General features: G+C 48.3%; 1 protein-coding gene across 2 annotated transcripts in view; it reads left to right on the top strand.

Annotated features, from left to right (window-relative positions):
* Apba1 (amyloid beta precursor protein binding family A member 1) overlaps nt 1-25,164 on the top strand; it is a 65,442-nt gene extending 40,278 nt beyond the window's left edge. Inside the window, exons 5-12 of one of the 2 annotated variants that reach the window (XM_032891727.1) lie at nt 10,964-10,996; nt 11,973-12,059; nt 13,027-13,212; nt 13,826-14,005; nt 14,828-15,040; nt 21,496-21,615; nt 22,709-22,849; nt 23,502-25,164. In XM_032891727.1, the coding sequence (XP_032747618.1) occupies nt 10,964-10,996; nt 11,973-12,059; nt 13,027-13,212; nt 13,826-14,005; nt 14,828-15,040; nt 21,496-21,615; nt 22,709-22,849; nt 23,502-23,573 (1,032 nt within the window). In that variant the 3' untranslated portion in view covers nt 23,574-25,164. The remainder of the gene's footprint in view (nt 1-10,963; nt 10,997-11,972; nt 12,060-13,026; nt 13,213-13,825; nt 14,006-14,827; nt 15,041-21,495; nt 21,616-22,708; nt 22,850-23,501) is intronic. The other variant, XM_032891728.1, reaches the window with a different exon arrangement.
* The last annotated feature ends 212 nt before the right edge of the window (nt 25,165-25,376 follow it).

Raw genomic sequence — 25,376 nt, forward strand, 5'->3', positions numbered from 1 at the left:
GACCTCTGGGAGAACATTCTAGATCTAAGTCACAGGAGTTGGCCCACTTCCTTTCGTTTGCCTCACCCCAGAGATACACTAATACCCGAAGGTTTCCCCATGGTCTTCCTCATCTTAATTTAACACCTCCCAGCAAGACTTTTAAAATAATGCATAAATATCTTAAGAAAAACAAACTAGTGTTCAAATGGAGTCTCAATCTAGACTCCTGCAAACGCCCCATGTAACACTTAAGTCCCTCAAATGAGTGATGCCACGAGCCTCCCAACAACAGGCCACCATGACCTGGCATAGCTTGCCCGACGACTTCCTGACAGACAGGAAGTGCCTGGGAATGGGTAGAGACATCTCTGGCTGTCACGCTAACACATGGCCTTCAGGCCAGAACCCAGTGTGCTCCACACTCTGCAACCATCCAGAACAAAGAGCCACACATGAGAATGTTGCCAACACACGGAGTCCTGTGACCAGGGCCACTTAGGTGGTCTTTCCAGAAGAAAACAAGTCTGACTTTAAGGGTTACTGGAGATGGCCTGGACTGAGAGTTGCCTTGAGGCTGGTTTCTCATTGGTTCTACCTATCAAGTCCCCCCAAATCTGGCTGTCTTTTGGGGTTCAGGCTTTAGTTGAGGCCCCTCTGTTTATTCACCTCCTGACAGTTTTGGACTCCAGCATAAGAGCATCTGTGTCTTTCCAGTCCTCTTATGGCACTTCAGGAGGACTCAGATGGTGCTCAGAGTGGGCAGGGGTGGCAGGCGCAGCGTCGTCTGGACAGACAGCAGCCCACGTGGTGAGCAGCAGCGTCCCTTCGCCAGCTCCCCAGCACCAACTAACCCAGAACCACTTTCCACAGTGGGAGCTGACAGTGCGGTTTTACCTTTAAGTCCAGTTCTCTCATGGAAATCAGACCCCGGTTCCCATTCTGATTTCCCTAACTCTGACCCTCTCAAGTAACCAGCACCCCCAAAACCCCACAGCTCAGTTAAACCTCAAATCAGACGGTGCTTTCAAAACAAGCAAGTGGCCAGCTGATTTTAAGTAGATTTTAAACCTGCCCAGAGCAGAGTAGATATTTGTACATGAAAACCGTGTATTTACCTTTTACAAGTAAACCACCGTAGTGTGAGGAATTTGTTACAAAGTAGTAAAATTAAATGGCTACGTTCCTCTTAGAGCTTATAAGTATCATTTTACCGAGTGCCTCCATGCACTTGAAGGGACTGCTGCCTGTCAATAAATACTTTCTGCTTCCCGATCCTTTTATATTCCTCTAAATGCTTGTCAGAATGACACCACTCACAGCCTGAAGCCTTTTCCCATTGTAAGCAGACATCTTACAATCTGCAGATGTGTTGTCCGTCTCACCTAGAAGGGTTGGGAGCTGGCTCGGGTCTCATAGCAGGTGGAGGAAGGGTGTGTCCCCAGCAGTCCCATGGGCTCCCAGCATGCTCTGGGGACATCCTCTTTGAGAGACTGGGTACTTCTGGCCTTTTGAGAATGAATTCTTCTAGGTCACTTCAGCACAGTGGACACAGAGTGCGGCAGGGCCATGGCTTTCAGTGTCCACCCAGGAAAGGAGAAGAGAAAGCAATACTAGACATTCCTTTTCCAGTCTGCCTGTGCAGTCCGTGACACCAAGCCAATGGTAACCTCTGGCCCTTCCTCTCGCTTAAATTGGCTGGTCTCTTCCCTGGCCCCCTGTCCTTCTCTTCTCTCTCACTCCCTGTGGGAACCCCCATTTTGTTCCTCTCTCTCCGGTGCCTCTGTGCTGTGTGTGGCCAGATGGCGGAGGGCCTTCTGGTTCTGTGGTGATTTTCTCAGCAGGTGCCAGCTTGAAGCCAAAGCTTCCACTTCACTGAACGTCCCCGCTCTGCTGGGTGGCACCCGTCCCACAGCTTTGGGCCAGGGTTAGATTCACCAATGGAGTTGTGAAAGCTGATCCTTTCTTTTTCTTTTTCTTCAAGACAGGGTTTCCCTCTGGGGTCCTGGCTGTCAAACTTTCTCTACAGGCAGGCCTCAGCCCCACAGAGATCCACCTGCCTCTGCCCCCTTAGTGCTGAGATTAAAGTACCACTGCTGTGGAAAGAGAATTTTAGATTTGTTTTATACACACACACACACACACACACACACACACACACACACACACAAAACGTATATGAGATTTTTGTGATAGGTACTTTAGAAGTAAAATTTAACCAATATCCAGTATTAAACATTGAGAAACTGGCACTACAATAAGTGACCCGGAAAGGGTGTGTACCCAATGCTCCTGTATGGCAAACTGAGGGATCTGAAACAAAACCCTGTCCCGTCTACTAAGATGCAGGGATAAAGCAAGTCTACACAGCAGCAGAATGAGAACTCATCTGCTGTTGCTCTCCCCACCTGTGGACATTTGTCTTAGAGCTACTGTCCTTGCGGGAAGTGCTCACGTACACACACACACACACACACACACACACACACACACACACACACACACACACCTACAGCAGCCAGATGAGGTGATATGAAGAGTCCATATTGACAGGCTCTGGGAGAGCCTTTCCGTGTGGCAGCCTGAGGGCGGCCTGTGAGTTGCTCTCTGAAAGCATTACAAAGCATCTTCCCTTCAGCCGTACTCTCCAGAACCCCAGTCAAGCTGAGTACTTGCTGCTCATAGATTTCCATCAGCAAATACGTTTATCTCTGGATGCTCTCCAAATCCGCTTCCTTGTTAGAGGCTTGGAGAATGGATTTTCTTAAGGCAGATGGGTATATGGTGCTCAGGACTCACTTTTTTCCCCACAAACAAGAACTGCAAGTCAGGAGTGTGTAGCTGTGCTTTGAGCAAAGTGGCCAGGTCAGGGTTCAAAAACCTGAGACAACATAGGAAGAGAAACACAGCCATGGGAGAGGGAGACTCATCTGCAGAAAGATGGGTGAAACATAGATTCCCAGCAGCCCATCCTTGCAAGCACTGACAGTCCTCGTGGGCTTCCACCCCACTTAAGTGACCCGAAATCTTCCCTTAGCCTTATTGTGGGACAGAATCTCAACACCATCTTCCAGCCAACAGAGGGTGCTATAGTATGGGTCTGTCTATACAGCCAGCCTCTCTTTCCAACCATCCGGCCACATTGGTGCTGGGATTACGCGATGCACCACCACACATGACTGGCAGCAGAAATTAGGACTACTCTGTGGGTCTGTGACCCCTAACATTTCCGTCTCTGAGATCCCAGACACATTTCCACTGCCCTGGCTCACTGTGGAACTACAACACCCTAGCTTAACATCAGAGTAACTGACTTAAGCTGGACGCTTTGTCACAGTGGAGAACAGATGGTGACCCCTTAGGAACCAGGCATCAGGTAAGCGTCCTCTGAGACCACTTGCCATGGTGATGTGCATGAAGACTCATACGAGCACCAGAACTGAAGGTGATCCACACTGATACCCTGTGCCACACACACTTGCTACTGACAGGACATGGTGGTTGCCCTGCCTGCTGCTCTGCCCACCAGAATGTGCTGAGCCAGCCTTGAACAGCTCTGTGACAGCTCTGTGACTCCATCTGTCACCTACCATGTATGCAGAACTAAAGAGTTCCTAAGGGAAACTTGACCCTGTTCCTACCAGGCCCTCCTTGATCACTAGGGTCCAGGAGTGGGAAAGAAAGGCAAGAAGCCGCAGCCTTTACCTGTCCCTGTACATACAAGAGCAGTAGGTATGGAGGCCTCACCCCTGGCAGGCTCTCAGAAGCCAGCAGAGGAGAAAGCCACAGCTGTTGATACTACCCCACCTATCTACTTCCTGATGGCCTCACACCGTGTCTGAAAGGAAATGCAGTCAGGACCAGATATAAACACCATAGAGAGGGGTCAGTGGTTCCCATCAGCCTCTTCCTGTGCAGTCTCTGGGCCAAAGCCAGAGACTTTTGTCTGTTCACAGGACAGAGTTCAGTTCCCTTAACACCACTAGGACTGCTCGTACCAGAGGCCTTGACTAGTAGCAGAGCCAACACCAATAATTGCAAACACATGGCTGACAGACTGGGTGCCCCTGTGGCAAGACTGGCTACGGCATTCCACACATTCTGTTGTTGACACTGTACTGCCTAAGCTGCTAACGTAGCCTCAACCTGTGTAGCCCACATACATCTCTGACTCTGACACAGCGTGTACAGTGCCTGGTCATGAGTTATAACTAACGAAGCTATAGGAAGGCTATGCTACAATGTCCACTTCAAAGTAAAGCCAAATGCCTAGCAAACTGAATAAGGCACAACTTCAGGAGAGAGCCACGTAGGAGGCCACCTCTAAAGTAGTAGTCATTGGATTCACTAGATGCAGAAAGCTCAATATAGGGACATAAGAGTTGCACCATGTCCAAAGATGTCACTCTCTCCAGCCACAAATTCCTAAGAAATCAAAATGGATGAAATGCCTGATAAAGAATTTTAAAATGCAGACAGAAAGAAACTCAGTGAGATCCAAGAGAATATTTTAAAGGCATCAAATGAAATTAGGAATACAGCACAGGACAAGAATAAAAAAAAATTAAGAGCAATCAAATAGAAATCTGGGATGAAAAAGAACCATAAAAGATCAATAAACTAGTTCAAGGGGAAGACGTAATGACTGGATTTGAGAAGGGGATTGACTATCCAAATTAGACCCCCAAAAAACCCAAGGAGGAAGACAAGGAAGTGAAGGGAGGAATATGCACTTAGAATCTTTAAAAGCCAGGAGTGGTTATATATTCCTATAATCCCAGAATACCTGTAATTCCCATACTTGGGAAATTAATACAGGAGAATTAAGAATTTGAAGACAGACTGGGCTACATAGCCAGCCTGTCTCATACAAACAAAAAGCAAACAAAATCTTTGTAACACTCTTAGTTAGGGTTTCCATTGCTGTGAAGAGAAACCATGACCAAGGCAGCTCTTACAAAGGCAAACATTTAATTGGGGCTGCCTTACAGTTTCAGAGGTTCAGCCCATCATCATAGGTTCATAGGTATCACCATGGCAGGAAGCATGGCAGTGTCCAGGCAGGCATGGCTCTGGGGGGAACTGAGAGTTCTAACTCTTATTCCAAAGACAAACAGAGGAAGATTGGCTTCCAGGAAACTAGGAGAAGGTTCTCAAAGCCCAGGTCCACAGTGGCACACTTCCTCCAACAAGGCCACTCCTCCTAATAGTACAACATATTGAATATGCTGGGCCAAGCATATTCAAACCACCATACACTTTAAAGTAAATAAATATCTATATTATTGCTTAAGGAGACAAGGAAATTGTTCCATGAAACAATTATCAGAAGACCTCTCTAATCTTTGGAAAGGTATGATGATCAAGGTATAAGAGGTCTATAGAATTTCTAATCTAACCAGAAAAGATCTTCGCCCCAGCATTCTAGTCAAACTGTCAAAAGTCTAAGAAAATAATTTTACAATCTGCAGGGAGAAAAATACCATGTCACTTCTACTGTACACTCATTAAAATAGCAGTAGACATCTCAGCTGAAGTCCTACAGTTTACAAAAGAATGGAATAGCATATTCCAAGTCCCGAAACAAAGAAAATGTCCATCAGGATTACTCTACCAAGCAAGACCACTCTTCAGAAAATGGAGAAAATTAAGACCTTCCAAGATAAGCAAAAACTGATTTATGACCACCAGACCACCTAAGGGAACCCTGCTCACAGAAATCAAAGAAATAGCTAACATCACCAAAGCCTGTGAAAGTATAATCCCCCCGTACAAGAGTGACTACACAAAAGACAAAAAGTCAGGCATTGCCTCTGCAAATAGCCCAAAGCTAAGACGGGAAGAAAACGAAAACATTCCAACAACTGTAAGAAAATCATTAAGAGTGACAGAGATGGCTCATGCGGTAAAGCACTCGACTGCAGAGTGTGAAGACCTGAGTTGGATTCTGAGCACCCATGGAATTGTCTGTATTCCTTTCCTAGCACCAGGGAGGTAGTGACAGGGTTCCTAGGGCAAGCAGGCTGGCTAGGCTAACTGAATCAATGCACTCTGGGTTCAATTGAGAGACCCTACTTGAGTATATAAGGTGCTTTAGGAAGATGCCTAGTGTCAACCTCTGCCCTCCATCCTCACCACTCAAACATGTATGTGCATGCACATAACATATACATGACAGGAGTACAGCCTTACCTATCATTAACAACCCTGGATGTAAATGGGCTAAATTTTTTTCAGTTAAAGCTTAGGAGACTTGCTGAATGGATTTAAAAAGGACTGGGGCCACCAGTGTGCTGCCTGCTAGTGAATCTGCTCTACAAGTAATCACACAGACAGTGACTAGGGAAAGCTGCGACATGATACACCAGGAATGAGCAACAAGGACTATCTATTAGACACTGGGACAGAGATAAAGGTAGTGACCATGTGGGAAGGAATCAAGTCGACAGTAAGATATAATTGTAAGTTACTTAAATGGTAAAGCATCAAGTTTTATACACAGACATTGTAACACTTGGAGAGAGGATCCAATACAGAAATAGTGTATAGTTTCATCATTCCACTTTGGTTAAAAGAACAGCCAACCTCCTGAAGTCAAATTAATACCAGAGTAAGTTATACTATAAATCACATGACTTCCAGACACTTAGAAAATGACCCATCCAGTAGCTACACAACGCATTTTCAAAATATTTAAACCAGATGCTAGATCCTTTCTAATCACAGTGATCGATGAAACTCTAAATCAATTAACAAGTGAAACTCTAGCAATTACACAAACGCATGGCGATGGAGCAACATGGAGCAGTAAGGTCACTGAAGAACTGACAGGCGAATGAATACTTTTCCCAGATTGACAGCCAGAGAGGATTTTAGTACATTTCTATTGCTGCAATAAAGCATCGTGACCAAGGCAACCTGTTAAAGGGAGTGTAGAGTCCATGATGGTAAAGAGAAAGTATGGTGGCAGGAGCAGCTAAGAGCCCACATCTCCTACCCTAAGCAGGAGGCAGAGAGCAAACTGCATATCCCAGTCTTTTGAAACCTCAGAGCCTGCCCCAGATAACACATCTCTTATTCTTCCCAAACAGTTCTACCAACTGGTGACCAAACATCCAAACATGTGAGCATATGGGAGCCATTTTTATTCAAACCAGCACAGGGAGTGTGGCTAATAGTAGGTTTCCCATGTTCCAGAGGGTGAACGCACACCAGAGCACATGGGCAACAGTAACTGGCTTAGTAAGTTTTCAAATGAATAAATAAAAGACATGCAGTTAGGAAGAGGAGTTATTAGAAGGGGGGCATTGGTTACATTTTCACTATATATATATATGAAATTCTCAACAGAAAAAAATAGAAATAAATCAAACTAAATACAACACAATGCAACTGAGTTGCAATAAATAATGTTTATGAGTTACAAAATAACAACGATCAGAAATAAAAGAATACAAAAGATCAGCAAAGCCAAGAGTTATTTGTTTGCACAAATTAAGACAGAACATTATTGACTCAACAGAATATCAAAGCATCCTTGGGGATAATATTTTTAACTTCATGTTGACAAGTTAGAAAGCCCCTGAGGACATAAAACGTGACTAGAACAGTGAGTGGTGGGCAGCACCCTCACCTTGTAAGAGTTAGACAGTAGCTCCCTAACTGTTCAAGCAAGGAACGTCAGGATCACCGTGTATGTCCTGCTACAGTCCGCTGGTAGGACCTTAGACAGGTTTGTGGGGGAGACCTCTGGAGAGTTTTTGCCCATGTCCTGATGTTCTGGAATGTCCCTCTCCAGGCAGGAAGAACACTGTGACTATTTCCTGTCTAGAGTACAAGAAGCCTGTGCTAGCTCCCCTGTCTTCCTCTCTTCCGGGACTCTCAACTCCTCAGCAGAGTCTAGGGGGCGGGGTTCTCTGGGCCTCAGAGGCCCTGGGTGTCCACACAGAGGGTCCTCATCTCCATTCTCTACTCTGTGAGACTCGTGCGATGACATCACAAGTGCTGTTGCGGATTGCGTGTTGCACACATTTTTGTTCCTATCAGCCTTCACCATTTCCCTTTCATCTGTCTGTGCTAGCCTCTTCCAGAGTCCTCATTTTTCCATTCTTCTGTGGTTTTTGTTGAAATATCAAAACTTATGGTTTCGTTGCAGAATTAAATGTTCCATCATTGTAGCTTTGTCTAAGTCCTGTCACTTCCCAGTTTGCTTGAAGAGATCCGGGATCAGTAGAGAGGATGCCGCTGCCTCCTGCCAGGCCTTTGTATATCTTGCCTCATTCACTGCTCAGACTGGAGGGGGTAGGGAGTCCTGGGAGGTAGGTATTAGCCCCATTTTACTGGGAACTGAGACATTCTAGAGCCGCATAAAGGGGAGTATAGACTGAAGGGCTAGATTGCCTGGGCTTGGATCACAGTTCTGCTACCTCACAGCTGTGTGACACTGGGCAAATTACCAAGCCTTTCTGTGCTTTTTTTTCCCCTCTTCTTGAGTGTCTTAATATCATTCCTGCCTCACAGGGTTGTTGTGAGTTTTGACGGTGACTTGTGACACTGTCAGAAGAGTCCTGGCAAAGGACCATAGCTCAGTAGTTGCTAGCTGGCTACAGAACAGACAGGCCAGCAGCCAAGACCCTCCCCACAGCAGGACCAGCCTAGAGGGACTGTTGATGGTGAGCGCCCGGTGCACACTGACCCTGAAGTGAGAGGGGGGACACAGCTCTGATCCCAGGGTACTGCCCTACTTGGCCTTGTGAGGGTTTTAACAGCCTCTCCCAATCTTTCACAACTGCTCCAACATGTTCATCTTGTCCATGGTACATCGAAATGCTATAATCTGCTGCATAAAGATTTTCAACTTTGTGGAAACCACGTCAGAACCTGTCGTGAAACTCAGTTTGCCTCCCTCACCTTTCTGTAGTTGGGGGGGGGGATTGGAATCGGGGTAATTTCCTGATGATGAAGGTGGAACACAGTTCCCTAGAGTTGAAGAACCTCGTTGGACTTTTGATATCGACAGGAATGGGAAGGAATTCCTGGACCATTTCATGTTACCTCAAGAGTGGAGAGGAAGCATTTCAGATCCTAGAGAAGTTATGAGGCAGATGAAAACTGCTCGGGTCAGAACATCCAGGGAAGGCCTCTCAGCCACGTGCACTCAGGTCCACTCAGGGCCTTCCCGTATGCACAGATACACCCACTTGTGCTGCAGTTAGCAAAGCATGTGTGTGTTTTATTAACTCCAGAGTCTTCCCGAGTAGATCGCTCCCAGCCATCTCATCACCATGGGAAGAATGGTGGGGAAGCTGTGTGGGAGTGGGGTTGCCCTCTCTCCTGGGTACAGCAGTAATTAGCTATGCGATGTTTGGAGGGCTGACTCATCCAGGCTCTGCTAGGGGATAATGCAGGCAGCAGGCAGCACATTTTAACCACTAGTGAAATAGAGATGCAGTGCTGAGAGTAAAGTTTCTCCTACAGGTAAGTTACCCAGCCACCCCCGCAAGAGCACAGCCCTACCCACCGGTGCCATAACTTTCACAACGGCTTAACTTTACCACCCCCACCATCGACAATAGCCCAGCCTTACCCATCCGTCACAGCGATGCAGCTTTACCCCTACTCTCCATAACATCGCCCACAGTCCCAGCCACTGACTCACCTTGACATAAAATATGTACTGAATACGATTGGGGAACTGCGTCCTACACCCACACGCTTTCATTATATACAGCAGACATGGAGAGAATGCTCAGCGTGCCGTTCAAAGACTTTTTTTCATGTATTCATTTTATCTTTTTAAACAGCCCTGTGAGGTAGATACTATTTTGATCCATATATTACCTAGAGAAAGCAGAAACGTTAAGTGGCTTGCTTAAAATCACACGAGTAATAGGCAGTAGAACTGAGATTCAGATTTAGAAAGCTCAGCTAGTTTTTACTACTAGTTTATCTTTTAATTATTATTAAAAAGAGAAATGTGTCCATTTTAGTCAGGTACAAACTTTATTCATCTTATGAAATTTAAGGGGAAATTATTGCTACAGATAAATGGGGGAGGGGTGAGATTATAGAATTGATTCAACAGGAAGACATACTACCCTAAACATATATGTACTCTATAACACGGCTACAAACAGGGAGAGCAAAGACCCATAGAACCAAAGCAATACAAGGACGAGTCCACAGTAACAGCTTGTGGTCTTAACACAGTTTATTCATAAAATGATAGAACGAGCAGGACGTACACACAAACACAAACACACACACGAGAACCGAAAGATGGTGTTAACTGACAACTGAGACTGCTTACCGTGAAGTCCATATGCTCACCCAAGTCGGCCATGTGCAGGACAACACCTTTCAGAAGGACTGAAGTCATACATGGCATGTTCTCAGGCCGCAGTAAAATTGATTCCAAAACCAATGCCAAAGGGATAGCTAGAGAGCCTCCAAATACGTTTGAAATTAAGAACACAGCTCTAAGTGATTCAGGGTTCAAAGACGTCGCAGCGGAAGTGTTTTGATGCAGTAGAGAAATGCCAGCGCATGAAACTGCATCACAGCTAAAGCAGGGCTTAGCGACGGATCCACAACTTCAGTAGAAGAAAAGTCTGGACAGCGGTAGGTTTTTATCAGAAGCAGCTGAGGGTAAATTCAGCAAGTTACTCCCAAAGAAAGCAGATAGAGAAAAATAAAGGCATAGACTGAAGTCAGTGAAGTGAGAAGGGAGGCACTTGATAAGAACAGAACCAAAGTGGGTTCTTTAGAAAGTCAAGTGACAGTGAAGCATAAGACGACCCCCACGCCCATCCCCGACACTCATATTAGGAATGTTCCCCTTAAAGTGGGGTGTGTATGCCCATCTTCCTCCTACGAGCGCTTTATACCCCTAAGCAGTGTTAGCGTGTCCGTTCCCTTTTTGACTCTGAGTCTGCAAATTCTTTTCTAACTATTCTCCTGTCTCTGTTTGTTCCATGCTAAGCAGACGGCCCAGAAATTAGCCAAAAGCAGGAAGAAGGTGCAGTACAACTTCATCACTTGGTGTTACGCCTGTCCGTTTTCTTTTGTGTTTCGCCTTTTTATGATTTCGTGTTTTTGTTTTCTGCATCCAGCAAGTTTTTGTTCCGATTTCGTTTTGAGTCGCTCCATAAGCCAGCCTCTCTCCAAACTTGGTTGCCTCAAGTGGCCATTTTCTGTTGCTCATTTGGTCATTTCACGTCAGAGGAACGACAGGGAGCAGATTGGAGATGCTAAACGAATCCTCTAGTGAGGAAGCTGCAAGCCATTCAGGAGCAATGATGTGGCAGGGACCTGGGACTACCCAATTACAGTTACATTCCATTTGAGGATTTCTCAGATTGCTGGATGCAAAAAAAGAAAACCCTCTAATAACCACACATGTGCAGGGTTCAGCCCTCGATGAGCCAGGCTGCACTTTGGGGATTACAGAGCTTCTAGGCGTCTGTAACTTAACTCCGAGGATGTGAGAGGTTGGGGGCTCGTTTGTGACGGGGTGGCTGCGGGAACAGGCAGCTGCTTCTGTGGTGCTGTGGTGATGTGTGAATATGAAGACCCTCTTACCAGAACCGCATCCGGTAGCTTCATTTGCACCTACTCCTGACACGGCCCTCCATTAGCTCTTGAGGGGTAAACTGAGTGACTCTTCCAAGGTCCTCACTATGAGTTAGCCACTTTTACCCTACAGTTTCCAAAAGCCTTACAGAAAGGGCCACCTGTCATCATGTCCAGAGTTAATCTGCCCGGCGACTGCTGCTCTGGGGGAAGCAGCAGGAGCAACTCTGCATTTCCTCTGTGATCCAGAGATGCTAACTCTTGCCCACGTCCTCCCCCTAGTACCTTCAGCTTTGGCAATTTAACCTTGTATTGCCGTTCTGGTGACTGTGTCTTGGTAACCCAGTGTGTGAGCTAACCTTTCCTGTGCCTCTGGTTAAGATAATATCATAAAACTTCTTCTTGGTGCACTTTCTTCTTAGGCTCCTGAAGGCGAATCTCAGCCAATGACTGAGGTGGACCTCTTCATCTCCACCCAGAGGATCAAAGTGTTGAATGCAGATACACAGGTACCAGAGTGTTCCCACTTTTCTCAGGGGTGAGAGCCCATGCAATTCTAACAGATCCTCTGCCTGTAAAGTGCCTATCCCCAAGTATCGGGGAGCCACAACTTGCATTCTGGGTCCTAGAAGCTGACAGGGGTGATGAGGGAATGAAGAAAGGACAGACACACAGACAGAGTTGCTAGGATCTGGTAGAGCATGCGCTCTGATGGAGATGTGCCAGCAGTAGCCTTGAAACTCAGTGTGTATATTTTATATCTCTGAACAAGGAGGCAGGCTTAGCTAATCTCAGTAGGATGTCTCTTTAGGAGAGCAGTCTCAGGCTATAAACATTGGAGAGGGCAAGGCTGGGGTCTCTTATTTTTTTATATCTACACATGAAAATGGAAAAGCTTTGCCATCCCCATGAGTCTGCGACATTGGGATCCTGGATGTAACTGTGTTCATGTCAGTGATACACATTCAGTCAGGACTTCATCCACTCCCCACACCGGGCTCCAGTGAAGCTCAAAGGCTAATGTGGGCTAAGTCACATTCATTCCTAAAGCACAAAGGAAAACGCAGAATGTGTGTGTTGCCTGTCACTCATGAGTTCTCTGGGGAGGGCTCGTTGGCCTTAAGGAAGTCTGTTTAAAATTGTACAGTATGCATGTGTACACATACACATGTATACACACACACATGCACACACGAACGCACGCACGCATGCACGCACGCATAAATTTACGTCTTTTCAGCTTCACCACTGGAGAGGTTTGATATTTGCTTTTCCCCTATACATATCTCTTGTTCTTCATTAACCCAGGAAAATTCCTCAGGCCTTGTGGGTAGGATTCAGAGGTCTGGCAGTGAAAGCTTGTCCCTGGCCCACCTCTCCTGGGTTCCATACTCAGCTGGTATGAGGGACGAAGATAACCATCTGGTAAGTTCTAGGGTTCTGCGTGCACTCACCTGCTCTGTCCTTCCCCTCTAGGAGCCTATGATGGACCACCCTCTGAGGACCATTTCCTACATCGCAGACATTGGGAACATCGTCGTGCTCATGGCCCGCAGGCGGATGCCCCGCTCCAACTCCCAGGAGAATGTGGAGGCCTCTCACCCATCCCAGGATGGAAAACGGCAGTACAAGATGATCTGTCATGTCTTTGAGTCTGAGGACGTAAGGCTGGCTTCCCCAACCTTCCTCTGGGTGACCGGGTTAGCCACCGAGTGGCCAGGTTATCAGAATCCGAATCAGTCTGGCTCATCACACATTACACATATTTATTGAGTACCCACCGTGTGCCAGGCACTGTTCTAGATCTGCAGATATAAGGCTGAATTAAAGCACAGGAGCTACTCTTTGTGCAGGTCGAAGGGGGATAGAAAATAAATAAATAACAAGACATGGAGCGTGCTTTACTGAGATATAAAATAGGACCAGTGCACAAAGGTCAGGACTAGTTCAAGTAGGGTCATCAGCATAGTCTTTTTTTTTTTCAAGGATGAACAGAGACCTAAATAGACTGAGAGTAGGAAATAGCAAGTGCAAAGGCCCCAAGGCAGGGGAGTGCTGGGTTTGCTTGAGAAGGAAGAGTGGCCACGCGTCCAGCAGGCTGCTGTGAAAGAGGGAGACCCAGATTGCCAGTCTCAGCAAGTCTTCATGGCACCCTGATGTAGACTGACGGACTGACCTACTATTTAGAACCCTCAGATGGCACGCGGAATTGTCCAGGGTGGGTGAGCCAGGAGTTCCCCGATTGACCACTGTCTCTCCCTATGCCCTGCTCTAGGCCCAGCTGATCGCACAGTCCATCGGGCAGGCCTTCAGCGTTGCGTACCAGGAGTTCCTCAGGGCCAATGGGATTAACCCAGAAGACCTGAGCCAGAAGGAGTACAGCGACCTGCTCAACACCCAGGACATGTACAACGATGACCTGATCCACTTCTCCAAGTCGGAAAACTGCAAAGATGTGAGTACTTCCCGGAACTTGTTCCCCCCGCCCCCAGCTGAGCCAGCTGGGCGGGGCCCTGGAGGGCGAGGCGGCCCTCCTGTGGAAGCAGAGGCTGGAGACAGCGGTGTTCACAGGACACTGGGCGGTTCTCGTGCCCATCTCTGGCTTCTTCCCAGAGGATCCTATCATTAAGTAATATCAAAACCAAGTATAGCTATGGTGCACATCCCCTGCCCTTGTAAGTCGAGTGGAGTTCTGAGGGAATTCTGTAGCTGTGAATGCAGGCCCTGACCTCTGTCCTTACAAAGCCTACAGTCCAGGTAAGGGCACTGAAAGTGGCCGGTGACCAGCCACCAGCACTGCTGAAAGACACTACACTTGGCAGAACAGAGGTCACGGCCACTCTCCCCTCACCTTCCTCTCCGCAGAGAAGAGCTCCATGCATTTATTTCTCACTCAAAAACTTTTAAATATTGAAAGGAATTCACAGGGCACCGTGGAACAGGGAAACCTACACATAGCATCCAAGAGCCACGTGGATTAAGGCCTCCCGCCGAAGCTTTCACTACTAAGGACAACTAACGTTTTAAACTAAAACAGAAAATCCTTCTTCCCCTTGTCCCCGCATGTGAGGCCAGATTGGTCCTATGAAATGAGGGCAGGTCTAGGTGAGTTTGGTGAAGTGGTTTCTTACAGACTCCCAATGCCATGGAATATAGATTGGCAGCCCCAAAGAAGTGTCCACACAGGAACGCACGCACAGGCGGAGGACCAGCTCCACCTCTCCCATGGCTGCTTTGTCCCATGATTTGAGATGTCTGCTTTGTCTTCTCCTTTCAGGTCTTCATAGAGAAGCAGAAAGGAGAAATCCTGGGAGTTGTGATTGTGGAGTCTGGCTGGGGATCCATTCTGCCAACCGTGATCATTGCCAACATGATGCACGGAGGCCCCGCCGAGAAGTCGGGGAAGCTGAACATCGGGGACCAGATCATGTCCATTAACGGCACCAGCCTGGTGGGCCTGCCCCTGTCCACCTGCCAGAGCATCATTAAGGTGAGCATCATTAAGGTACCTAGGCATGAGGAAGCCTCTGCAGCCACAGACGCGAAACGATGTGAAACGTCACTGCCACCCAGGCCTCAAAGTTTGTGAACATTTTTAAGCATAGGCAGGAGGAAGACCCAAATCTAAACTGCATGGACTGGCAGCCGACGATCAAGTTACTATTATCTCATACACATACACATACTATTATCTCATATCACATACATGTTTTATGTAATACATGCAGTTTATGTAATATATGCTCACCCTAAGCATAGCTCATCAGTTAACTTACTTTCTCCCACATAACCAGGCTCAGCCCCAGCAGGGTTCCCCTCAGCCCTCTAACCCAGACAGCCCGTTATCGCCAGGCAGCTGCATGTGATTTACCACCCTTTCCAGCTCCTGGAAACGTGTCAGCTCTTCAGAGAGCACTAGTGTACCCCTTCCCCCGAGCCTCCGCCTGAATGCCCGAGGGAGAAAACCTAGTCTACACATTCCTCTTAGTTCAACCCATGCTGAGGCCATCAGCATAGAAAAGAGTTAAAGAAAAATTGAACATGGTCACTTGAAGGGAGAGCCGGACTTTCTTCTTAGCATTTGTGTATTTGTGTATTGAGAGAATGCTGACCCTTGCTGCTTGTGTGGCCGGTATGCCAGCAACCACACCCAGCAAGCGAGCAGGCTGAGGTGCTCAGCTCTCCTTGGTCCAAGGGGTTTCAGAGAGAACTCAATGCTGGGAGGAGAGAATAAACCCGTACAGTAGGCATTCGGTGGCAAAGGAAACTGGCAAAAGTCAGCACCCTCAGAGGGCAACGGTGCAGGTGAGCACACGGGGCAGTGTCCCTGCTTCCATCATAGGGTAGACGTGCTGCTTAGTATACGCCACATGTGGAGGAATTAGTTCTGAGAGATGTCATTAGTCAATTTCCCAAGCATCACAGAGTACTTACACAAATGCAGGTCAGTCACCTGATACGGCCTCTTGATAAAACCGGGTCAGTATTGTAAGACCCCTGAGGGGCTGCCGGCGTAAGACAGCATACTATCCTATGGTTAATGTTCTGGTTTTAATGACACCGAGTACACCCTAAAATAACGATAGAAATGCAGCATAATAAATATTTGTATTACTAATAGCTTAGACTTAATTATGTCTAATATGTAATATTTTTTACATACATGTGTGTGCATGCACACGTGCTGTGCTTTTATGCATACAAGTTTGCAGTGAAGAGAGTCTCCACAGACGTCACCACAGACATGAGGAATGGGTTGTACTGTGATGTTAGGATGTCTATGGTGTCTCCAGGTAATAGGAATCTCTCAGTACTGTCTTACAGGATCACTATGGTTGACTAAGCTGTGCGGCACATGGCTGTACGGTAATGATGAGATCAGGGAATCTGCTTAATGCAGAGATTCACTGAGATATGTTTACTTGGACCCTTGTTGGGTGCTGAGCTGAACCATGGAGGAACCATACATGTGGAAGATAATTATGTTGCTGACAGGGCATGCAGCATCATAGACGTAAAGAGTGGTAACCGTTTAGATGGGGAAACATTTTTAGAACAGTGTTTAAGTTGACCCTGAAAAGGTTAAAACCTAGGTTGTGTCAGGAAGGACAGGGGTGTTTACACATGTCTGCCTGGACTGATGGACTGGCGTTTAGTCAAGGCTAAGATCTTAGTCTGACCTGCAAGGTTTGATCTGATGTTGTCATGGTGACCTTTACTGAAAGGCAGGACCACTGCCCATTGGCCTGCCCTCTCCCCTCTCTCCTGTAAACAAATTAGTGAGTGCGCATGTGAGAAGTGCAAGGGTCTGTGTGGCCCAGACAGTGAGCAGGACCTCACCCAGGAGCTAGGCCTAGCAAGAAGAGATGACTGGTCCCACAGTTACACAAGTCAAGGGCCGTGCACTGAACACTGGCCAGAGGGCGGTCATAGATACGCTCTCCGAACTCATGGCTTCTAGTTGCTCATGAGCTTCTATGTAGCAGGTACTGTGGTCACCTATTGCAAAAGTAGGCATTGAGGCACAGAACAATGACGTCATAGCTGACCTCTGGTACAGACAGATCACTCGCCAGTGAACAGTCTGCCCCCAAGACAGCACTGTCAGGGAAGGCGTCTGTCTAAGTGTACATCCTCAGCCAGAGGTAATAATGCAAGCCCCAGAAAACAGGAAACTGTCTTGGCTGTCCTACTGTGAAGAAGTTACTACAAACACACCCTACGATGCAAAGGACAGCCCCTGCTGTTGATAACGCCAGTCTTGAGGGTCTGTGTGTAGAGTACAGAATTCAGATGTGAGAGAGAAAGCAGCGAGTGAAGTTGTAAGGGTGACTCTATGGGGAGTTGATGTGGGTCTGGAAAGGCTATAGGTTGGAGGGAGGGGGTATTATAGACTTAATATGTCCCCTTCAAATACATGTTGAGGCTTTAACCCCAGGGATTTGGGCGAGGTGATTAGGTCCTAAGGGTGATGCATTCATGAATTGGATCAGTGCCTTTATGCAAGGGATGCTATGGCTTCTCTTCCTTCCTGTGAAAGCAATAAGAAGCCAGCAGTCTGCAGCCCCGAGGAGGCCCCTCATCATCACCTGGCCGCCAGCACCCTAATCTCAGATTTCTGGCCTGTGTAACTAGTAGAAGCTACCCAGTATATGATATTTCGTTGCTGCAGCCCACAGTGACTGAAAAGAAAGAGTGGGGGCCGGGCAGCACAGGGAACTTGAGTGAAGATAGGGAAGGACCTGAGTTTGAGAAGCAAGAATTCCTGATGACTCCCAGCCCTGTGTCAGAACCTGGCCTTCCCATAAGCCACCCCTCACCGGAAATTCCAAAGGCTTAGGGCCCCCAGATGGCCATCCATCGGAACCCAACTCTCCTCTTACCTGTCTCCATTGCCCTCTAAATGACACAGACAAGATGAAGGTGATCATGTCCATGTGGCCAAGCTGGCCCCCTTGTCTACCGCTTAGGGACTTCACTCTGTCCACTGATCACCAGCTCAATCAAGGGGAAAACAGAACCCAAATGCAGACAGCAGCCCTCAAGCTTCTTGGGGTGTGGGGGAGGAGGGAAAGTTTGTTTGAGGAGCTGAACTTGGATGTCCGTACATGGCATCACCATGGACTCAAAAGATGAAAGTGTCATGTGGTGATGAAAGAGCCAACGGGTGACGAGGGCCTGAGAAAGCAGCTCCACTGCATCCTCCCCCTCAGAGATGTGCACTGCAGGCAGGGCCAGTTAGAGACTGCTAGACGCTCAGTGCCCCAAGATCCTCCGTGAAAACCCAGATAGCCTACCTATCCTAGGTGTGGAACATTCGCCACGACACTAAATGAAGACACACTCAGTAGCCATCTTTTATAGTTCTGTAGACATCATCCACTTTGTGCCTAGACCTAGACAGATGCTCACACTGCCCAACCCCAAACCCCTCAGCTACCGCAGGGGAATGTCCGGGCTTCAGAACTTCCCTACAGTGCTGCTTGTCTCACTGGGTCCCAGTGTGCCTTATAGTTCTCTACCAGCATCCTTCATCTTGGTCAGCCATTGCTTCTCACACATGAGCCACCCAGGGATGCTGTGAGGATGCTGGTTCTGTCCCGACAAGTCTTAAGTAGGGCTCTGCTTTTCCTCAAACTCTCAGGAAGTCCTCCAGCCTGCACTCTTAGGAACAGGCATCTAAAGCCATGCGTCCTGTGTCTTACCACTTCAACACTATATCCCCTCCCCACCCCGTTACAGGAAGTAGAATGTTTCTACTTACAGAAACCCTCTCCACTCCTTTGCGCCTACCTCTTACCTTTCCAGTTGTAATTTATTGCTAAAGCACAGTCGCCAGTAGGCACAGCCTGCTAGCATCTGTCTCTGTCCCTGCCATTGCCTCCGAGTCCCGCTCTCAAGATGTCTGCTCTTCTCCAGCCTGGTGCCAGCTTTCCCCGTCCTTCTCAAGAGCATCGCCGTTCTGCCCTTGTTGCTATAGAGACCACTCTTACTTCTTCCCTTCTCACTGTGTTTCTTATTTTGCTGCATCACTCACTGTTGTCATGGGTACAGAATGGCCACTTATTTCATTGGCACCTGCAACAAAATGGCAGGTAGGAAATCTAAGTTAATGGGACCCAACTTGAAACGCTGATTAGGGATAGCTAAGTCGAGCGTGCCCTGGTTATTTCAGACCGCCATTGCCCAAGCCTTGCGTCGGGGCACATTTTCTCCAGTCTTAGTTATTTTGCTGAGGGACCCAACAGGCATCTTGAATCAGTTCAAAAACAATGTGAAATTTTTAGGAAACACTGAGAAAATAGCTTTGTTCTCGTGCTTTTTAATGTATTCTATACAGTCTTCCAAATTACCTGAGTACACATAAATAATACTGCATTTAAACGGGTGGCTTTGTGTGAAGGTCCACAATCCATCTGGTCAGATCCTGTCACTCTCAGCTCTGGTTTTCCACAAATTCCTGATCTTCCAGTGCATGGTCTTCAGAGGGATGTGGTGGATGGGGGACTCGAGCTGCCTTGCCCCTCCCCCATCTTAGTTCTGATACTCTGTGTGTGCCCTCTCTTAGCCTCTCCTTCCCCATTCCCAGTTCCAGGAGACCTAGAGAATCTTACTCCTTCTAGTGCCTAACCCATTCCCTGGTATATAAGTGACTTTTAAATGAACCAAGAGTAGGTGCTCAAGGAAAAATATAATCTGCATGTGACAAAGGTCTGGACTGCCACACTTCATGATACTACGGGCTCTGATGTTAGGGCGTCTGAATTCTGAAGCTTAAATGGCTGTCTCAGCATAGACTAGGGCGTTTAGGAAGAACTACATAGACCTGACAAAGACTTCAGTGAGTATCGCGATGTGGAGAACTGGAGAAGGTAAGATAGAGCAAAATGCCTAAGAGCCTCCTGTTATAGAAGAAGAATCATGACAGGAACTCAGGTCTAGGGACACCAGCACTGTCCTCCTCACCTGGCTACGCTTGTCCTGCTGCAGGGAGCAGAAAGCCAGACCTCCTTTCTCCCTTGTCAACATGACAACAAGACTTGTTGTCAACGAAGGCCCAAATCTGTCACTGGCATCTTATGTAGGAAAAGCATACTCCGTCCATTCCACCATGTTGAAAATGCTACTCCCTTAATGAAGGGGTTCCCTAGCCTGTTTCAAAGCACTTGGGGCACTGATGATGCCAGCATTGGTTTGAGTATCAAGTCACATGGGGTGCTATCTCTGGGAGATATGAATGAAATCTAGCTTTCCCCCAAATCCCTGCTGCTTCCAATTGTTGCTCTCTCAGAGGAGAGCATGCTCACCCTCCTCTCTCAGAGGAGACCCTTGCTCCCTTGGAGGAAAGTCTAAGCTGACCTTGAGTCATTTCTTAAGCAGCTAGTCTTGGCAGATAGGAGTCCAGGCAGGCAGGCAGGCAGGCAGGGAGGCCAGTTCCTGGATACTCTCATCTCCCAGCCTCACCTGTAGCAGCAGGGCCTCCAGTCACACAAGTGTGGTCTGTTTGCTCCAGGACGCCAAAATCATCGTTTTCTCTGCACTGTGTATCTTGGACTGGGACTCGAAGCAGCAGCTGGAAAGCAGGTGCAGGGAGAGTCTCAGAGAGCCTTGAACATGCTCTCCTCAAAGTATCTGCTCTGGCAAGCAGGAGGCAACCCTGGCAGCAGGCCTTCCTCGGAAACAGCAGCACTGGAGGGAGCACACTTACTTCTGGGGTGGGTTCTTCTCTCTGACCCTCACTTCTCAGCACATAGCCGATGAGGTAGTAGGTGGGCCTGCCTGAGGGAGGGGTTGTGTGGCTAATGTGTGGAAAGCTCCAAACAGGCTCTGAGAAAAAAGACCATTTCCTGTTCATAATTAAAGGCCAGCTTTTCTTCTATAATCCATTCTGACCTAGAGGAAGGATGAACCCATATTCAGTCTTCATTTCTTCACGATCCACAGCTCACGGAGGCAGATACTCACTGAAGCATCCAGCTGGGGGGGGGGGGTAATATCCATGAGCTAGATGGTCTCTCCAGACGTAGAATGGGGAAGGAGAGGTCAGAGACCAAAGAGAGTGAACGAGCCGCTTGCCGGAACATGTATGCCCTTTGTTAGGAGTCACACGAGGCCTGCGTCCCACGGGGCCCTCCACCAACTGCGCATACACTCATCCTTAAGCAAAGGTGACTCTTCCTTGTAGTCGTACTGATGCCAGGTCCCTTGATACAGTGCATTTTCCAAAGTGAAGACGCCATGCGCAGGACACCCGTCTCGCACCGTCCCTGGGTGGGTTCCAGGGAGGCCTCGTGGGGACAGCTCAGGCACATACAGCCTGCAGGCAGCCATGTCTTCAGAAGACCGCAGGTCTGGGGGCTGCTTCTGGGCCGGGTGACATCTGCTTCTATTCACTCTGCCCGACTCAGTGGCCCCCATCTCCACTGTACCTCATTCCTGTTTAAGGGCTTAAAGAACCAGTCCCGCGTGAAGCTGAACATCGTGAGGTGCCCCCCAGTGACCACAGTGCTAATTAGGAGGCCGGACCTTCGCTACCAGCTGGGTTTCAGCGTGCAGAATGGAATTGTAAGTACGAGTCCGACCACACCCTTTTCCAAAACACAATGACAAATGAAAATGGAGATGTATTGAGTATTTTTCTGGCTGGTCCATTCCCTTCATCTTTCTGTTCAGTAAATAGGCTTGGGGTTTCGGTTTTAATTTGACTAACTCTTGGGACTTTGTTTGGGGATGGTGTATGCCAGGCAGGCACTCTACCAATGAACCACAGCCCTGGCCTAGACCCTTGGTCTTGTCTCCAGTGTGGAAAGCAGCTAAAAAGTACTTTGACCTGAGAGCCCCTTAGAGCCAAGAGGACCCAGTTACTGCAGAAACACTAAGCTCCCTTGGGGCAGGCCTTGTCTGCATCAACTTCTGAATACTTGCACGGTCTGTAATGTAAAGTCGGCCTTGCTAAGGTCACCCGCACACCACACACTCTTGCTGAGTGTATGAGGTAGAAGTAGGCCAACCTGCAGTGCCGGGAGGGTTCACCAGTGGTCACAGGCTAACCCTATGCAGTGACTGGCTGTGCCATCCAGGTCCATGCCAGTAAGAAGCGAGTTTAGCCAGGGATGACCAAGTCAAAAAGAACAGCAAGCACGGCTCTCCTCGAGCCACACCATGGCTCTTTGGATCACACAGTAGCAATCCCCAAATACAGTGTCAAACAGTTCCATGGGTAAGCCTGCTTGTGACTGTGGAAAGCCGATTGAAACACTGACCACTGGTTGATAGGCCCAACAAGGATAGGAAGTGGTCAGAGTTCAGGACACTAGTAAGGTCATACCTGTCATATCCTGTGCAAAGCTGCTGCACTAGCAACCAGGCGGGCCTACAGAACCTGCTTTTGCTGCCACAGGATATGATTCCAGGGATCAGACACAGGATCTGTCATGCTGGTTAAACATTCAATCACTAGGCTCCATACCAGGCCGCAGAACCCATCGCTCATAAGAAGAATCTGCGAGATTTACATGGCCCAAGCCTCACCAAGTCAGCTTCTCAGGGGTGTTCATGCTAGGGCACTAGGGTTCCAGGGAAGACCGTCTTCCACCCTGACGTGGTTCTAAGGTGGGGCACTGCCCATTAGGTGTAACCTGATGTTTGTTTCCGGTAGATCTGTAGCCTCATGAGAGGGGGAATAGCTGAGAGAGGAGGCGTCCGCGTGGGACATCGGATCATTGAAATCAACGGCCAGAGTGTCGTAGCCACGCCGCACGAGAAGATCGTCCACATACTCTCCAATGCTGTTGGGGAGGTAGGAGTAAGGCCTGGGGCTGAACAGGATTGAGGTACCGTGTGTGCACCCGGCGCCATGCTAGCCTTGCTGGGAACCTTCTAGAGCCTGCTTTCCCCTCCCTAGATGTTTCTTAGGAAGCATCCCCTCTGCCTCAGGCTTGGCTGATGTAACCCTCTCCCCTGCTACCTCTCTTCAATGCTCTTGTTGTGTTTCTCCCCAAATAATCCTACCCAAATGTGCTTAGAAGACAAAAATTAGATTCAAGACCCATCAAGGCAGTATCCCCAGCACTGGCACGGGCTCACACCCAGTCCTAACTTTATCTCTGGATCTGCTCTCCTGCCTCAGTAGCTGAGCAGTTTTAGACGGTCTGGCATTTCCATGTTGCCAAGAAAGGGAAGCAGGCTGCCAGAGCCAGAGCCCTCCCCGTGGTCCCGTCTCTATTCAGAGTGCTGTAGAAGCTGGAGTCTTTTACTGGAAAGTGAAGCCTTACCCCTATCTTCTTACCATTTAAGAGTCATGGAAGCTTTCTACAAAGCCTGTGGGCTTCAGTCTTCCAAGACCAGGTCCAGGGGCCGGGGGCGGGCAGTCCTGGAAAGTGTCTGTAGCGAGAGACCCTATTTCTGAGGCCCTACTCTTAGCCCCAGCTAACATGGCTTTCTCCCCTCAGATCCACATGAAGACAATGCCAGCAGCCATGTACAGACTGCTGACGGCCCAGGAGCAGCCCGTTTACATCTGAGCCGCACCTCCGCGGCGTGGCAGCATGCATGGAGGACTCTCCTCACCCTGGTTGTGTTTCTTGTGCCGCATCTGTGTGTCCACTGAGACATTCCCCTCTCGCGCCCAACGTTTGGTCTTACACAGGAAGAGAAGAGTCGGCAAGGGCCTCTTTGCTCTCTGTCTCTCTCCAGTTTGCTTTTTTATGTTTGATCCTTAACACCAGGGAAGTTTGGTGTGTACCCTCCTGAGGGTGGAGAGCAGCTAATCTACCTAGGATCATGGTGGAGGCCTTTGGGGGATCTTAAAGTGGTTGTTACTGCCCAAGGAGGCATCATCCCTCCCCAGGAGACACATACTTCCCTGAAGGAGCTCCCAGAGGCAGCACAGGAGATGACTGAGCAGTGCCTAAAACTCACTTGCTGATCTCTCCGCCCTCCTCACCTCACTGATGGAAAGATGGCTGGTGACAGGTGACAGCACTGAATATCCTTAAAGCCCACATCTTTAAGGATGTTTGCTGCCTGCTGTGTGGTTGGAACCCTGCACATTATTTCTGCCCAGAATTTCTGAGCCACTTTGAAATCCCTTCCCTAGTTTCTTTTAGTTGCAATGTGTGTGCTAGTTCAGGCCTAACTTCTGAGAAACAAGGACAAGGATGCTGTGACATCCACCTCAGAGGTCCTGGCAAGTCACGGGGCCTCCAAGGTTCCCCAGATTTCCAAGGTTACCAATTGGAGGATAACCACAGGCAGGTACTGTCCTAACGTACTTGCACAGGCACTTAGGTATCACACACACACACACACACACACACACACACACACGAGCCCTGCTCAGTGTCTCATTTGCCCTCTGCCTGCATCCAAGCAGTCTAAAAACCTAGCACACAGACCCTGTGGAGAACCCCCCAGCACCTCTCTGGAAGATCTCCCCTCCCCTAGCATAAGGTTGCCCTAGGCAGAAAGCTGCAGGCCTTGTCCTAAGACGACACTCTCCTGGCCTTCTCTATCCCAATTGGCTCAGAGTCCCCTCCAGGACTCCCCCACCCCATGTACTCAACTGGAGGTTGTTCTTGAGGGACAAACCGTGATGGGGGTGCCCTAGTGTCATGCTTTCCTGCCTGAAGGCTAAGCCAGCCTGGGCCCGTTCACCACTACCAGTGAGGATGTGATATTATAAAGGCTAGGACAGATAAGCCACTACATCAGGCAGACTTCGCACTTGGTGTTGGGCCTTAGGAACCCCCAACTGTGCCCCAGACACATCCTCTACTGTCCTGCAGATCTGGGAGTTTGCAGCTGGTATGGGAGGCTCGTGGTCTCCCCCACATGCCTCACGTTTTGATCACATCTCAGTCCGTGCATGTTTTAATAATGCCATTCTGAGCCAGTTTCCACTTATTCTTGGTCCAAAGAGCAGTTTGTTTCCATGTGGAATGTGGCTCTTTTTTTTTTTTTTTTTTTCTGTTCTTGTTTTGTTTCATCGATGACCTCAGTAGAGACAGGGGAAGAAAAACTAATATATTTTGTAGTATGGATATAATCCCTGTTCTCTGCATCTGGGATATTTATATTGTGTCTTTGGAGATGGGAGTTCAGTGAGCAGTGTTGGGGAGGGAGAGATGTGAATAGAAGAAGAGAGGGAACAGGAGGCCTCAGCCAGGGTGGGAAACAGCCAACCCCTGGGGTCTCTGACTTGATGAGTTGTCTAGAGAGACTCTGGAGAGCCCCGTGCTTGCTGGGAACTGCAGTGAGCCCTCAGTTTTACTCTAGCACAAGAAGTCCCAGTGATATGAGACTCCGGCTGCCCAGATAGCTGCCTG

Source organism: Rattus rattus, chromosome 2 (assembly GCF_011064425.1).
Source record: "Rattus rattus isolate New Zealand chromosome 2, Rrattus_CSIRO_v1, whole genome shotgun sequence".
In the NCBI taxonomy this organism is placed as follows: Eukaryota; Metazoa; Chordata; class Mammalia; order Rodentia; family Muridae; genus Rattus; species Rattus rattus.